The sequence below is a fragment of the Doryrhamphus excisus genome, linkage group LG6 (genome assembly GCF_037039965.1).
Source record: "Doryrhamphus excisus strain RoL-2023G ecotype Guam linkage group LG6, RoL_Dexc_Guam_v1.1, whole genome shotgun sequence".
Classification (NCBI taxonomy): domain Eukaryota; kingdom Metazoa; phylum Chordata; class Actinopteri; order Syngnathiformes; family Syngnathidae; genus Doryrhamphus; species Doryrhamphus excisus.
In genome coordinates this window covers 6,445,838-6,463,489 of record NC_136362.1, presented here as the reverse complement: position 1 = coordinate 6,463,489, position 17,652 = coordinate 6,445,838, and the positions used below count along the sequence as shown (strand labels likewise).

The window sequence follows — 17,652 nt, the reverse complement described above, 5'->3', positions numbered from 1 at the left end:
ACCGAGACCGCGGCGCTATCAGCAACAGGGCAAAAAGCTGAAAGAAGAAAAAAGACGCAGGATGTTGTGGTCGTCAACCAGAAGATAGCGAGGCCCCGCCTCCTCCTACCCAATCAGCCCAATCAGCGAAGACCGCAGGAGGAATTTAATCTGCTTCCGCGCGGCTCTCATCGACCGCATCTCCGCCCTCTGCTCAGCGGCTTCACGCCACCTGGATTCCTTGCCCCCCCCAACCGCCCCCACCCCCCCCTCCCCAACCCAGGAAGTGCTCATGTGACCCAGAAACCCTCAGATGAGCTGACATCGATTAGCAAGCTTCCGACTCCAAGCGCCAACATCAGCATCCTTCTTCCGGCTGCTGTTGGGTGACATCAGTGCTGTGCTGGTACGACTGTGAGCAAAAGTATTGGGACACGGCCACGGACTTCATTTTAATACTCGGTCGTAGCAGGCATTAGCTGAGACGGCTACAAAAAGGCGGTAACATTAGACGGCAATATTACAGCTAATTTGGCTGGGAAATGTACCACTTTACTCTCCTAATATTATCACTTTTTTCTCAAAAATGTACAACTTTATTCTTGAATTTTAGTACTCGGTCGTAGCAGGCATTAGCTGAGACAGCTACAAAAAGGCGGTAACATTAGACGGCAATATTACAACTAATTTGGCTGGGAAATGTACCACTTTACTCTCCTAATATTATCACTTTTTTCTCAAAAATGTACAACTTTATTCTCAAAATCATAGATGGTTTTAATACTCGGTCGTAGCAGGCATTAGCTGAGACGGCTATGAAAAGGGGCTGGGCTTATGTGATCTTTGACCTTGGGTATAGGTCATATTAACACTTTTTGGGGGTAAATTTATAATTTCTTATAAATGTACGACTTTCTCGTTAATTCGAGACTTTGTTCACATAAATTTAGATTTTTTTTCTCTGAAATTTCCCACCGTATTCTCGCAAATTTACGACTTTTTCCTTTAAATGTGTGACTTTTTTTTTTTCACTATTAATTGACAATTTTTTTCCATATCATTTATAACTTTTTTCTCCTAAATGTACGACTTTGTTGACATAAATTTACACATTTTTTCCTCATAAATTTACCACCGTATTCTTGGAAATTTACGACTTTTTCTCTTAAATGTGTGACCGTTTTTTTTTACTATTAATTGACAACTTTTTTCATATAATTTATAACTTTTTTCCTAAATGTACGACTTTGTTCACATAAATTTACGCATTTTTTCCTCATAAATTTACCACTGTATTCTTGCAAATTTATGACTTTTTCCCTTAAATGTGTGACCGTTTTTTTTTTACTATTAATTGACAACTTTTTTCCATATCATTTATAACTTTTTTCTCCTAAATGTACGACTTTGTTGACATAAATTTACACATTTTTTTTTTCATAAATTTACCACCGTATTCTTGCAAATTTACGACTTTTTCCCTTAAATGTGTGACCGTTTTTTTTTACTATTAATTGACAACTTTTTTCTCCTAAATGTACGACTTTGTTGACATAAATTTACACATTTTGTCCTCATAAATTTACCACCGTATTCTTGGAAATTTACGACTTTTTCTCTTAAATGTGAAGTTTTTTTTTACTATTAATTGACAACTTTTTTCATATCATTTATAACTTTTTTCTCCTAACTGTACGACTGTTCACATAAATTTACACATTTTTGTCTCATAAATTTACCACCGTATTCTTGCAAATTTACGACTTTTTCCCTTAAATGTGTGACTGTTTTTTTTACTATTAATTGACAACTTTTTTCATATCATTTATAACTTTTTTCTCCTAAATGTAGGACTTTGTTGACATAAATTTACACATTTTGTCCTCATAAATTTACCACTGTATTCTTGGAAATTTACGACTTTTTCTCTTAAATGTGAAGTTTTTTTTTACTATTAATTGACAACTTTTTTCCATATCATTTATAACTTTTTTCTCCTAAATGTACGACTGTTCACATAAATGTACACATTTTTTCCTCATAAATTTACTACCATATTCTTGCAAATTTACGACTTTTTCCCTTAAATGTGTGACCGTTTTTTTTTTTACTATTAATTGACAACTTTTTTCCATATCATTTATAACTTTTTTCACCTAAATGTATGATTTTTTTCTCAGATTTACGATTCAAAATCTCATATGAGCTTTTTTTGTAATATTCGGTCGTAGTTGTGTCCCAATACTTGAGTCATGTATTTTTGAGGAAGACTCCCATAGTACGTGTTTATTGTTTATGTACAGTGTGTGTGTGTGTGTGTGTGTGTGTGTGTGTGACGAGCCACAGACATGTGCTGTAAAAATGTTTTTTGTTTTTTTTGCTAAGAGCTGGAGGATAAAAGAAGTGGGATGGGGGGTGTGGGGGGGGGTCGGACAGATACACAGGAGAGGCTAAGCTAGCATAAAGTGCTAAGATACTTTAGAACAGGCAAGCAGAAAGGTATCATGTGACAAAAAAATGTTCCTGCGCCGCTTGGCCTGTCCTGGTGGGCAGGAACGTTTCATGCTGGAGCTGCCGTGGAAACGCGCGCTCGCCGTCTCGGGTTCCCGTGTCCCGTGTGAGTCTTTTTAAAGCTTAGGAGTGTGAAGGTGCTCGGGCCCGCTGAGGCATGCAGCGCCGCCGGCGTCCAAACATGTGAAAAAAGCAAAAAGGAGGGAAAAATAAAAGCGAATGAAAGCACGCGGACGAGACTGACAGCCGTGTCGCGGGCCCGGTACAAACACAAGCGGCCATCTTGCTTGGAGACGAGCGCGCGCGCACACGTCTCTGATTGGGTTCCATCAGCCGGTTGCCGTGGCGATCAGATCTTGCTGTTCTCCAGGTGGGAGTCGATGTGCTTGATGAGGGCGTCGTCGGGGTACCCCACCGGGAACATCAGCTGGCACAGTGGGCAGCTGCGCACGTCGCTCTCCTCCGTCTCCATCCAGAGCTGCGGGCGACACACACGTGCACGTCAGACGTCACGCGGCGAGGAAGCGTTCTGCGGTCGTCGTACTCGTATGAGTCAGTGCCACAGCTTACGCAACTGGACGTGAAACAGACCTAAGTAGTCGCTCGCTGACAAACCGCCGCTTCCTGTCTGCGCTTAGCTTAGCTAGCTCAGCGAGATGTGAAAAAATACATAGTAGTACGCACTGTAGTAGTACACGCTGCATAGTACACGAGTAGAAAGATGGAGGTCAAGACTCACGTTGATGGACGGCCAGGACTGAGCATGCTCAGCTGATATGTACCCGGGCTGGGGGTGGCACCCCATAGCGTTGGGGCACTGGGCGGCGGGGAAGGCCGAGCAAGACGCCGGACCCCTCATGGCGCCGCCGGGTATGACCCCCAGCGTCCTGGGAGGGCTGATGGGATGCGGGCAGGTCCACTCTTCCTCGTCTTCTGAGGACTGCGGGGGCTGCGGAGCCGGGGCGGAGGGCGGGGGCGGCTCAAAGCGCAGGTGGGCCACCTCAGACAGCGGAAAGGGCATCTCCCTGGAGTCCTGGTGAGGAGACGACCCCCCTCTGTGTTGGTGGGGCGAGTGTTGGGGCGTCTGTTTGGCGTAGCCCTCCACAAAAGGGCGGGGCTTCGGGAGAGTGGACACGGCGTCCAGGGAAAAGCGCGGCGGGCAGTGGTACGCCGAGGGGTCGGTCACCTCCGAGTAGCTGCGCCGGCCCTGGAAGCTGGCCCGGAGGTGCTGAGTGGGCGGGCGACAGGAGTACGAGGCCGGCCCCTCGCCCACGTCCAGCAGGGGGGAGCGGCGGTGGGTGTCGGGCGACAGGCGCTGCAGCACCGGGGAGCGCCTCTGCTGGATGGGGGAGTGGTGAGGCGGGGGCGCCACCGGCGAGTGCCGCTGCGAGATGGGCGAGTGGCGCTGAGATCCCGGCGAGTGACGCTGGTGGTGGATGGGAGAGTGGAGCTGCACTGCACACGCACACACGCACACACGCACGCACACACGCACACACACACACACACACCTTATTTAAGACATATTTAAATCACCTTTAAGATGTAAACACGTTTTAAACCAAGTATAGTTTAGGTGCATTTAAACACGCATTTAAAACCCATAGGATGCAAGACATTAAGATGCCTTTAAGGCACATTTAAAACATGGTTAATGCCAACACTCCACTTAGGATGCATTTAGGATACATTAAGGATGCATTTAGGATGCATAAGACATTTCTAAATGTGCTTTTTAACATTATTAGAGCCTTCTAGACATGAAATAACACCCCTATAGTCAGCTAATACCCAATATAGTATACGTACATAATAAGAGAAAATAAGACATAGAAAATCTGTTTATGACTTTATGTGTTTTTAACATTACTAGAGCCTTCTAGACATGAATTAACACCCCTATAGTCACCTTTATCCCCCTATTGGCCAATATAGTATACATAATAAGAGAAAATAAGACATAAGACAAATCTGTTTGTCTGTCTATGTGTTTTTTTTAACATTATTAGAGCCTTCTAGACATGAAATAACACCCCTATAGTCAGCTAATACCCAATATAGTATACATAATAAGAGAAAATAAGACATAGAAAATCTGTTTATGACTATATGTGTTTTTAACATTACTAGAGCCTTCTAGACATGAATTAACACCCCTATAGTCACCTTTATCCCCCTATTGGCCAATATAGTATACATAATAAGAGAAAATAAGACATAAGACAAATCTGTTTATGTCTGTCTATGTGTTTTTTTTAACATTATTAGAGCCTTCTAGACATGAAATAACACCCCTATAGTCAGCTAATACCCAATATAGTATACATAATAAGAGAAAATAAGACATAGAAAATCTGTTTATGACTATATGTGTTTTTAACATTACTAGAGCCTTCTAGACATGAATTAACACCCCTATAGTCACCTTTATCCCCCTATTGGCCAATATAGTATACATAATAAGAGAAAATAAGACATAAGACAAATCTGTTTATGTCTGTCTATGTGTTTTTTTTTAACATTAGAGCCTTCTAGACATGAAATAACACCCCTATAGTCAGCTAATACCCAATATAGTATACATAATAAGAGAAAATAAGACATAGAAAATCTGTTTATGACTATATGTGTTTTTAACATTACTAGAGCCTTCTAGACATGAATTAACACCCCTATAGTCACCTTTATCCCCCTATTGGCCAATATAGTATACATAATAAGAGAAAATAAGACATAAGACAAATCTGTTTATGTCTGTCTATGTGTTTTTTTTAACATTATTAGAGCCTTCTAGACATGAAATAACACCCCTATAGTCACCTTTATCCCCCATTACTCAATATAGTAGACATCATAAGAGAAGATAAGACAGAAAGACATTTTTAAGATGTATTAAAGACGCATATGAAAATGACACATTAACATTTAAGGTGCATTTAAAAGGGTCCATTTATGCTTTTTCCCACTATTCCTCCCTATAAATGTAGTTAGAATGTTGCATTCAGGTGTTAAACCATGCCAAAGTTTCAGATAACAAGGTTTGCGCATTTGGAATTTTTGGGATGGGTCAGAATGTTGGGTTTCAGAGAGCTTTTTCTAACACTGGCTCTTTGTGACATCACAGGGAGCCATGCTTCCTTATATGGGCATGCGCTGTAGGCCAGATACGCTTTGGGACTAGGACCCCACAGCTCTGTTTAGCTCAGTTTACGTTGAGTCACTGCGGCTCCCAGGAAATCCTTCTACGAGGCAAGCTCAGGCGGAAGTGGTTGACGTTGGTGATTCCCAGCAAGACATATTTTCATCTGTGGGCGGCATTTCACACGAAGGGGGTCTTAACGTGGGACACACGGGGTGCCTACACTAGATGCTAAGTCAGGGGTCTCCAACCAGTAGCTCCTAACCGCTCTGTTAGCTCTACAGAGGCTTTATTCATTCATCAACTCCTATACCCACTAAATTCCACCGTGGGGTTCGGCAGTAGAGCGGAAGTACTCGGCAGCCTGACCAATCACGGCAGAGGCACGTCTGAGATACATCCAGGATGCACTTCAAACATACTTCAGATATTTTAAAGATGTATTTAAGTCCGCATTTATTCCGGCGTGCTGGCGTGATTAGCTGTGGTTAGCATAGCTGCCCTGCGACGGTGCATTCAAGTACAAGTACGTGGTGTGTTTGTGTGTATGTGTCGATGGTAAAAGATCAATATCTCCAAGTAGAGTCGCTGGGTTTCCTGCGTAAATACGTTAGGAAGGCTCATCTGGGGTCGTTGGCCAGAGGTGTTACTTAGGCGGCGGCGGCGGTGGCGGCGAGGCGTTTGACATCTCATTTCCTGTTCCTTTGTCATCTTCCATCTAAGACCAGAACATAGTGTGTGTTGGTATCTACTCACCTGGACTGGCCTTCTCCTGCGAGGCGTTCCTCAGGATCTCCGTCTGCTTGGAGCTCAGCGCTCGCAGGCGCCCCAGCTCCTCCGTCAGCTCCGTGTAGGCCAGCGCCAGGTTCACCCTGGAGGAAGTGAAAGCATCATGGTTCCGCTGGACAGACTCACAGGACACTAGATTAGGTATTCTCAACTACTGCGTGGCGGTGTACCTAATCAAGTGTCCCAAAGGTCATCAGCAGACGCCTCGACAGCATCTAGCGTTCCACACGCTGAGTCATGGCCCAGGTGGGAACCATGATGACGACAAAGGGCAACAGGAAGTCACCTTGAGTCACTTTGACTCATTTCTTGTATCGGCAACATCGATTTTTGATGTCATGTCCCTTGAGTAAAAATCTCATTTTTCATAAATGCTTGGCTGCCCCGCCCCCTCGGGACCCGCTACTCTAACACCCACCTCCACCCAGAGTTTGGGTTCCCGAAACCAGACTCCTTTGGGGCCCTTCTCCATCCCACTGACATGGCATCCATGGAGTCAGGTAGTTGGGTAGATCCATCCCCGTGGCTGAGGTAGCTGGGGTGGTAAAAACGCCCCCCCTCCCCCCCAGTGCCAAAGCCCCAAGGGTGGACGTGTTTCACCCTGGATTGCTTAAGGCTCAGGATGTTGATGGACTTGGTACCTCTGCATTGGCAGACGGGGTGGTGGTCCCCCGTTTCAAGAAGGGTGACCGGAGGGTGTGTTCCATTTTGGGGGGAGGGGGGCACACTCGTCAGCCTCCCTGGGAAAGGGAAAGTCCATTCCAGGGTGCTGGAGAGAAGACCGTTAGGAGTTGCAATGTGGTTTTTGTCCCGGTTGCGGAACACTGGACCAGCTGTACACCCTCGAAGGGTCCTGGGACCTTGCCCATGGGACTTGGAAAAGGCCTTGGACCGTGTCCCTCGCTGTGTCCTGTGGGTGGGGGGGCGGGGTACGGGATGGGTAGCGTGCTACATTTGGGTCCTCGTACAACCAAAGCAGGAGCCTGCTTGGCATCGCCAGCAGTAAGTCCAGCCTGTGGCCCCCACCCAATTTGGGGGCCTTAGGGTCTCATCTCAACAGATGATGTGGTCCTGACGGCCTCATGGGGCGGTGACCTTCAGCGTTTATTCATAACATTTCCAGTTTATTCTCCTAAAATTGTGGCCTTTTTGTCTTCATATTTTGACTTTATTCCTGGAACATCACTTCTTCTATTTCCACTTTTGGGGCCAAAGTTCCAGGTCCTACAATGGGGCCATGCCAATATGAAACATATGTAAAAAAGTATCTGTGACTATTTACACTAAATGCTCCAAATTCTAAGAAGACATTGGGGGGGCTTCAGTGGGAGGAACTGAAAGTGTGAGTAAAACCAAACGGTGACGGAGGTCTGGAAAGAAAGACGAGACGCAACCGCATGATCTCCGCCCTCCTTCTCTTACTTTCACTTTGCTGCACGCCGAAACTGGCCTCGGTTTTGGCTGTGTGGGAGTCACCCGTGGTGGGCCCTGGTGGGCCCTGGTGGGCCCTGGTGGGCCCTGGTGGGCCCTGGTGGCTGCGGTTTCTCTTCTTTTGGTTCTTCACCAAATGTTGTCATCCGCTTTGATTATAGTATATATTCCTGTATGTATATACGTATATTTATAGTATTTATTTATTCAGTATTGATTTATTTATAGTATATATTTATAGTATTTATAGTATATATTATTTATTATATATTATATTAGTTTTTATCACCAAAAATAGACTTTTTTCCACAGAAAACATATCTCATGCACAATAAACATTTAGAATTTATTTAGAAAAAACAAAAAAACATAATAATATTAACACGTTTTTTGTCACCTAATTTTTTCTGTGGAAAAAATCTCATAAAAAAATGTATACAGTATTTAAAAAATCCATTGTTGTTTTTTCATAATTAAATGATGAGGTCCAATTATTAGACATCCATAAAAATGTATGTTATTACCAAAAAAAATAAGTAATGAAGTAGAATTTTTAAAATGCGAAAAGTGGTTATTTTTTCAAAAATAAAAAAAAATTTCAAAAAACTTCACACATTTAAAAATTTTTAATATTATTTTTATATAGAATTTTATTTTTGATGAAAAGGATTTTTATTTTTTTTTTAAATGATGAATCATTTTTGTCACGGAAAATAACCTTTTTTTCACTTTTGGTCATCCATGCCCCCCCGCCCCCGCCCCCCAACTTACTGCTCGTCTCCCACCTTCTTGATCCACTCCACATCGCACTGCTTGCAGGGGGAGGAGATCTCCTGCCAAGGCAGAGCATCAAATGAGCGACGGGAGTGAAAGTAAGAAGATGATTGGTCCTTCGTCAGTTCCGCCCCGCCCCCCTCACCCTGTCCCGCTGGCCGCCCTGCAGCTGCCTCATCTCCTCCTTCAGGCGCTCGCACTGCGCCTTCAGCTCCTCCTCCCGCTGGCACGCCCCCTGGGCTTCGTGCCGTGCCCCCTCTAGCTCCGCCTCCAGGCGCTGCACCTTCAGGTCGGAGAGCGTGTCCAGGCTGCGTGAGCTCTGGAGCGTCATGGCGGGACAGTCCAGCACTGCCGGGACAGAGGAGGACAAACATGGGACAGAAGTATTGGGCGGCGCCATTACTGACAAAAGGATGACAATGGTGGTCGCTCCCGTCTCCCACAGACGGGAGAAACAGGCTGCAGCTTTTTTGTGTGAAGTCAGGATGATAGCAATCCACTCAGCAGCTCGTTTGTTGATGTGTGATGGGGGAGGCGGGGCAACGGAGGAACAGAGGAACACGGTGTCCAAAGAGCTAGAACGAAGGTGACCTCATCTGACACACTTTGGCGCCAGATGGATGGATTGGATTCGAGATGGAAGAGAAGCAGCGATGAGAGACCGCGATGAGAGACCACCGCCAGCCCTTGTTTTTTTTTTCCGGGAACACATTCCAGGACGAGATACGACATCGTAGCTTTACGTGTCGGATGTGACCTTAGCATGGACTCCTCATCGCTTCCACACTCCACCATGACCAGCCGAGAAAACCTGTTTACAACCTTCTAAATACAATTTATAACATTATTAGAGCCCTCTGCACGTCACATGGCACCCCTATAGTCACCTTTACACTTCTATTACACAATATAGTACACATAATAAGACAATATAAGACATAGAAAAACTGTTTACCACCTTCTAACTACAGTTTTATTAGAGCTCTCGATACGTGAAATAACACCCCTATAGTCAGCTAATACCCAATATAGTATACATAATAAGAGAAAATAAGACAGAAAATCTGTTTATGTCCGTCTATGTGTTTTTCTTACATTATCTGGACATCTGGACATGAAATAACACCCCTATAGTCACCTTTATCCCCCATTACCCAATATAGCAGACATCATAAGAGAAAATAAGACATAAGACAAATCTGTGTTTTACCTTCTATATGTGTTTTTTTAACATTAGAGCCTTCTAGACATGAAATAACACCCCTATAGTCACCTTTATCCCCCATTACCCAATATATAAGACATAAGAGAAAATAAGACAGAAAATCTGTTTATGTCCGTCTATGTGTTTTTCTTACATTATCTGGACATCTGGACATGAAATAACACCCCTATAGTCACCTTTATCCCCCATTACCCAATATAGCAGACATCATAAGAGAAAATAAGACATAAGACAAATCTGTGTTTTACCTTCTATATGTGTTTTTTTAACATTAGAGCCTTCTAGACATGAAATAACACCCCTATAGTCACCTTTATCCCCCATTACCCAATATATAAGACATAAGAGAAAATAAGACAGAAAATCTGTGTTTTACCTTCTATATGTGTTTTTTAACATTAGAGCCCTATAGACATGAAACAACACCCCTATAGTCACCTTTATCCCCCTATTAGCCAATATAGTAGACATAATAAGAGAAAATAAGAAAAACTGTTTTTCCACCCTCTAACTAAAGTTTTATTATTAGAGCCCTCGATACGTGAAATAACACCCCTATAGTCAGCGATTACCCAATATAGTATACATAATAAGAGAAAATAAGACATAGAAAATCTGTTTATGACCTTTTCAAATGTGTTTTTTAACATTATTAGAGCCTTCTAGACATGAAATAACACCCCTATAGTCACCTTTATCCCCCATTAGTCAATATAGTAGACATAAGAGAAAATAAGACATAGGAAATCTGTTTATGACCTTTTAAATGTGTTTTTAAACATGTTTTGTATCTCTTATTACGTCTACTATGTTGGGTAATGGGAATGTAAATGTCACTATGGGGGTGTTATTTCATGTCGAGAGGGCTCTAATGGTAAAAGGTGTGTTTAGAAGGTGGTAAACCGTTTATGTCTCATAGGCAGGATACTTCCTGGTTCGAGGAGGATGACATCACCAGTTGGGTGGTTGGTGATCCAGATCTGCACTAAAATGTCACCCATTCTACGTCGACCCTGGCCCCGCCCCTCCTTCAAGCGGCGTAGAACGCAGATAGGCGTTTCTTTGTGTCGCGGCGGCGCGCTCACTGTGTCCGTCGGGGCCGGCGTGCAGCTGCAGGTATTGAACGTCTTTGCTGTGCAGATGCATGTTGAGCTTGTGCAGGGAGTTGTCCCGCTGCCTGAGGGCGGCCTCCAGGCCCAGGATGCGCTCCACGTGCTTCTCCACCAGGCCGCTCTGGAAGCACACGGGTCACATGATCAGCAAGAACAAGTGACAAGCGAGCGTGAACGTGCCGAGGCGTGGCACCATCTTGTCCAGGTCCCGCTGGAGGTTGCTCTTCTCCATGTGGATCTTCTCGTAGGCCTGGATCACGTCCTCCAGCTGCTCCTCTCGCTCCTTCCTCTTCTGCAGCTGTGAGACAAACGACAATGAAAGGCTTCTTACGTTACGCCAACGTCCCCAGCAGCCCGCCGACAGGAAGAAGCAGCAGCGTGACGAACAAGGAGGCCAGGAGCGCGGTTGTGTAAGCGTTCCATGGAGGACATCTTCATAATCATCACTAAAGCAACTCCCTGATGCTCCGCCTTGTTTGCAGCACCGCCACTTTAACACATCTCATCAACATGGCCGACTTCTCCTAAATAAACACCTGAGTTTGGGTGTTGGGGGCGGGGCCTGTGCCCCCCACGGAGCACGCTCAGAACCTCTTTACTTCATCTCCTTGTCACTGCATGGCCTTGGATGCTCGTCATCTCTTTTCTTTGCCCTCTACCGCCCCCTAGCTGTACTATTGGCTTCCTGCAGTCTTCACTTCCTGCATCCTTTCTCCAGCCCTCCTCATCCTTCTGACCTCCTTTCTCCGTCACGGCTTCTCCGGTTCTCCTGCATCCATCTTCCTGCATCCTTTCTCCAGCCCTCCTCTCTCCAGCCCTCCTCATCCTTCTGACCTCCTTTCTCCGTCACGGCTTCTCTGGTTCTCCTGCATCCATCTTCCTGCAGTCTTTCCAGCATCTGAACGTCCTGCATCCATCCCGCATCTTCCCTGCATCCTTCCTGTCTTTCCTGAACCGTCCTCTGACGATCCGCATCCTTCCTTCCTCCATCTCTCCTCTGGACCTTTTCTTTGCCCTCCAACGCCCCCTAGCTGGACTACTTACTTCCTGCGTCCTTTTCTGTCACCTTCCTACATCCTTCCTCCATCTTTCTCCACCTCCACGTCTCCGAGAATTCCTCTGACCTCCTTTCTCCGTCACGGCTTCTCCTTTTCTCCTGCACCCGTCTTGCAATCTTTCTAGCATCCCTTCTGTATTTGCTGCATCCTGCATCCTTCTTCCCTCCATCCTTCCTCTGTCTTTTCCGGATTATTGGCTCCACCCTTCTCCCATCCCGCATCCTTCCTGTTTGGCACTAAATCCTCAGCAGCGGGTCAAGGTCTCACCTCGTGAGTCAGCATGTTGACTCTCTGCTGCAAGTTGTCGTTCTCGGAGTGGAGGAGCGCCGTCTCCTTGCTCTCAAAGGAGCAGTAGGAGTTGGTGTCCTCCCCGAACTCGCTGATCATCGGGAACTGGAGACACACAAAGACCAGCACTCAGATACCCGACCTTTATTTATGCTGACCCGCCGGTGGGGGGGGCTCCGCTTTCACTCGTTCCACTGATGACACTCATCCTTTCGTCATGTCATCACCTCATCCTCTCATCACCTCATCTTCTCGTCACCTCATCCTCTCATCACTTCATCTTCTCGTCACCTCATCCTCTCATCACCTCATCCTCTCATCACCTCATCTTCTCGTCACCTCATCCTCTCATCACTTCATACTCTCGTCACCTCATCCTCTCATCACTTCATCCTCTCATCACTTCATCCTCTCGTCACCTCATCCTCTCATCACCTCATCTTCTCGTCACCTCATCCTCTCATCACTTCATACTCTCGTCACCTCATCCTCTCATCACTTCATCCTCTCGTCACCTCATCCTCTCATCACTTCATCCTCTCGTCACCTCATCCTCTCATCCCATCTTCTCGTCACCTCATCCTCTCATCACCTCATCCTCTCATCACCTCATCCTCTCGTCACCTCATCCTCTCGTCACCTCATCCTCTCGTCACCTCATCCTCTCATCCCATCTTCTCGTCACCTCATCCTCTCATCACCTCATCCTCTCGTCACCTCATCTTCTCGTCACTTCATCCTCTCGTCACCTCATCCTCTCATCCCATCTTCTCATCACCTCATCCTCTCGTCACCTCATCTTCTCCTCACCTCATCCTCTCATCACTTCATTCTCTCGTCACCTCATCCTCTCATCACCTCATCTTCTCGTCACCTCATCCTCTCATCACCTCATCCTCTCGTCACCTCATCCTCTCATCACTTCATCCTCTCGTCACTTCATTCTCTCGTCACTTCATCCTCTCGTCACCTCATCCTCTCATCCCATCTTCTCATCACCTCATCCTCTCGTCACCTCATCCTCTCATCACCTCATCTTCTCGTCACCTCATCCTCTCATCACTTCATTCTCTCGTCACCTCATCCTCTCATCACCTCATCTTCTCGTCACCTCATCCTCTCATCACTTCATTCTCTCGTCACCTCATCCTCTCATCACCTCATCTTCTCGTCACCTCATCCTCTCGTCACTTCATTCTCTCGTCACCTCATCCTCTCATCACCTCATCTTCTCGTCACCTCATCCTCTCATCACTTCATCTTCTCGTGACCTCATCCTTTCATCACTTCATCATCGAACCACTTGATCATCTCATCCTCATCATCTCATCACCTCAACATCTCATCACTTCAACCTCTCATCCCGTCTCCTCATCGCCTCTTCCTCTCATCACCTCATCTTCTTGTCACCTCATCCTCTCATCACTTCATTCTCTCATCACCTCATCCTCTCATCACTTCATCATCGAACTACTTCATCATCTCATCACCTCAACATCTCATCACTTCAACCTCTCATCCCGTCTCCTCATCGCCTCATCCTCTCATCACCTCATCTTTTCGTCACCTCATCCTCTCATCACTTCATTCTCTCATCACCTCATCCTCTCATCCTCATCACCTCAACCTCTCATCACTTCAACCTCTCATCCTGTCTTCTCATCACCTCATCTTCTCATCACTTCGTTCTCTCATCACTTCATCATCTCATTCTCTCATCACCTCATTCTCTCATCATCTCACATCTTTTCATCCCATCACCTCATCCACTCATTTCATCCCCTCATCATTTCATCACATCCTCCCATCTCATCACCTCATCCTCTCATCACTTCATTCTCTCATCACCTCATCCTCTCATCACTTCATCATCTAAACACTTCATCATCTCATCCTCATCATCTCATCACCTCAACCTCTCATCACTTTGTTCTCTCATCACTTCATTCTCTCATCACTTCATCATCTCATCCTCATTCTCTCATCACCTCATTCTCTCATCATCTCACCTCATCCACTCATGTCATCCCCTCATCATTTCATCACCTCATTCCGTCATCACCTTATCCACTCATCACCTGATCACATCCTCTTATCCCATAACTTCATCCTCTCATGTCATCCCCTCATCCTCTCATCATCTCATCACATCCTTTCATCACCACTGCAAGCGCTCAACTGTTTAAGGATCTATTGAACAAAGGCTAGTCAAAGATCCTCTATATGACAGCTACATTGCTCTTTCTAGGGACACACTCGATGGGAGGAAAGTGATAGCGCTTGGTTAGCCATCAAAAGGGGGCGCTCTTGTGAAATCCAGCAGTAGAGCTTTGCCTAATCAGCAGCTTAAGACCATCAGGAGTTTAGTCCTGGTTTAGCAACATCACTGGACTCGCATAACATAAAGATGCTCCACTCGGCAGCAGATTGCAATATGTTCGGGGGTGTACTGAGGAGTCATGGCCTGTGTGTGCGTGCGAAGTGGTTTCAACTTAACGTGTGACTTCACACATTAGCGCTGCGTGGTCCATTGATGGAGCTCTGTGATCATTTTACTCGTGTTGGAGTACCATCACTTCACACGGCACAACTACAAACACACGGAAAGCCGTAAGAGAGCTACATCTTATCATAACAACAACCTGCGTTGTTACAAACATCAAAAACATCAACATAATTGATACATATTTTTGGTCCAACAAAGATCCTCAAATTTGCAAGGCAGCACATCCACTCTGAACAGATTTTCGTGGTTTTCCGGTCCTGATCAGGATTGATTGTGTGGAGATGAGACAGGCGAGCTGTACTTGATGTCCGGCCGCCGTACGTAAGCGTGGTTACTCAGCAACATGACAGCATTATGTAAGCCTTTCAACATAAACCAGCACATTTGCATTTGCATTTAGACTGCCTTCCACGGGCTTCGGGGGCTTTCTCGCTCGCCGCCGCATCCATTTGAGGAGGACTTAACTACCTTTTTCCATTTAGACTCTTCCTTTGCTCTGTTAAACACTGAAAGCCCGGAAGCCCCCAGAGGGCCCCCAAAAAAGTCTCGACTCCAAGAAACGGAAACTGGAAAAAGAGAGCGGCTCCAACTTCAGCACCTTGGACAGAGTCCAAAAGAGCTCCTTTAAAATAAAAGCAAAGTGAGATATGACACTCATCTACTTTGCTTCTATTTGGGGAAAAAACTTTGGACACCTCCTGCTTCATGTTGTTCCAGTGCATGCACGATGCCCCCCCCCTGCACCCCCCCCCCTCCACACACGCACTTTTTTAAAATCCATGTAGGCGGTTGCCATAGAAACGCCGTCTGCATTGATCACTGACAGCTTGTTTGTTTCATTGGAGCGAGCGGCATAGACGCGGCCCGAGGCGCCCTCGCTGACGCCCTCCACGACGCCCCCCCTGCGGCCTGTCGGTCACCTGACGCTCTGCCCCTCCCTTCCCACGCTATTTCATGACGCTCCTTTCCCTCCTGAATCCCTCCTCTCTCCACAAGGAAGACATGTTGACATTATCCGTCTACATACTGTATGCACATCAGGGGTGTCCAAAGTACGGCCCGCGGGCCATATGTAAAAAAAAAAAAAAAAAAACAGCAAAAATTGAAAAATCAGCAGTAATTTTACAAGAATAAAGTCAACATTTTAGGAGAAAAATGTTGTCGATGAGACGATAGCCACCACAGGAAGTACTGGACGGAACCCGAAAAACAGCAATGTGGAAATTACCCAATTCTAACACGTGTGAGTCTATATTATGTCTTATTTTCTCTTATCATGTCGACTATATTTGGTAATAGGAGAGTAAATAAAATGAGTCAAATGTATGATTATTTCATCTCTAGTTGGTCGTAATAATGTTTTTAAAAAAAAGGAATCCTACTTCCTGGACTCATCACGGTTGGCTCTGAAACCAATCAACCGCCTCAAAGCAGGTATGACTTGCTGATATCGAACCGATATCCAATCCATATTGGATCAGGAGACCCCTAATTGAGTTCAAGAAAAAAATTAATTTTCCCTCGCCGCTCCTCACCGTTTCCTCCAGAGCCATTTTTTTCCCTCATTAATAATTATGTGACATTGTTTTCTGCATGCAAAGCTAATTATTGTCTATAAATATGGATTTGGTTGTCTGGCGCGGATGAAGTAGACCTGGATTATTTGGTGCGGGTTTACGTGGGACCGTTGGGAGGAAATGGCTAACGAAAAGCGAGGCGGCGTTGTGACGGTCGTGGGAGCAATCAAGTCAAATTGGATCATTTCAGAGCTGCCGGCATCCAGGAGATTACCGGCTTATTTTTAGCACCTGTGGTCGACACGGCGGTCGGGAATCGGCGCCCTCCAGCGCTAGCCTGCGCGGCGGCGTGCTACTCCCGCTAATACGTGTCTGCTTCCGTGTAATAAGAATAATGGGAGAGCGTGAGCGAGTTGGGAAGGACTTGTGATGGATGAGTCACCGCTGATTCAACAAGGCCGGTGAGTCATGTGACTACCTCTTTGTTTATATCTACGCGTGATATCGGCGCGACCCTGAGCCGACTTAGAGCAGAGAGCGTGATGGATGGCCCGACTAAAAACAAGTCTTCGAGATTTATTCCCCGCGGTCGGCCGGCTTTTATCCTTTTGAGCGGCGGCGGCGGCGCCTCGGTAAAAATAGAAAGCGTTCACACCGAGTGGACCTTTCAAAGACAAACAGCTTGTTGCTACCAAAGACCAAAAAAGGGGGGCGGGGCGTCACCTTGATCTCGTAGATTTTCAGCTTCCGCTTGATGCTGCTGTTCTCGCGCTCCAGGCCGCCCAGGCGGGTCTTGATGTCCTGGTAGGCGGCGATCAGGGCGAAGTGGGAGGCCGAGTAGACGTCGTCGGACGGGAGGGGCGGCGAGCGCCACGACACGCCGTCCTCCTTCAGGCCCCCGCCGTCGCCGGCCCCTCCCAGCAGCCCCAGCTCGCCGCCAAACAGAGACTGCATGGCGCTCGGCCTCAACCTGCACACACATGAAATATTAACAGCGCGGCTTTCAAGTCGGCGCAAACAAAACTTGGGATGGACACACTGGGACACCCGCACCCCCCCCCCCCCCCCTCCTTGATGTCTCTGGGCTCTGAAAGTGAAAGTGAAAGTGGTTTCCTGCAGCGTGATTCTTCTGGCCTGACGATGACCCGCGTTTGATCGATTGATGTCATGCTCTGATCCTGTCCCCCTAACGAGCCAAGAGTGACAGCTGGCACCCGTGATGTCGTGAGGCGGGGGCAGGGTGTGGGGGCGGCGGGGTTACACAACTGCCAGCTGACTGCCAGCGAGCGTTCCTGCCTTGCCGAGTGGCGGTCGGTCAGCCGC

The 17,652-nt window shown here is 46.4% G+C and overlaps 1 protein-coding gene across 2 annotated transcripts in view; it reads right to left on the bottom strand.

The window, feature by feature from the left end:
* Positions 1 to 1,313: 1,313 nt before the first annotated feature.
* The window catches only part of tbkbp1 (TBK1 binding protein 1), a 28,650-nt gene continuing 12,311 nt past the window's right edge, over positions 1,314 to 17,652 (bottom strand). For both annotated transcript variants that reach the window (XM_058067552.2, XM_078791277.1), the window contains exons 2-10: positions 17,053 to 17,299; positions 12,286 to 12,411; positions 11,154 to 11,258; positions 10,934 to 11,081; positions 8,769 to 8,971; positions 8,621 to 8,682; positions 6,386 to 6,501; positions 3,230 to 3,945; positions 1,314 to 2,968 (exon numbers count right to left, since the gene is read on the bottom strand). In XM_058067552.2, coding sequence (XP_057923535.2) covers positions 2,840 to 2,968; positions 3,230 to 3,945; positions 6,386 to 6,501; positions 8,621 to 8,682; positions 8,769 to 8,971; positions 10,934 to 11,081; positions 11,154 to 11,258; positions 12,286 to 12,411; positions 17,053 to 17,283 — 1,836 coding nt within the window. In that variant the 5' untranslated portion in view covers positions 17,284 to 17,299 and the 3' untranslated portion in view covers positions 1,314 to 2,839. The remainder of the gene's footprint in view (positions 2,969 to 3,229; positions 3,946 to 6,385; positions 6,502 to 8,620; positions 8,683 to 8,768; positions 8,972 to 10,933; positions 11,082 to 11,153; positions 11,259 to 12,285; positions 12,412 to 17,052; positions 17,300 to 17,652) is intronic.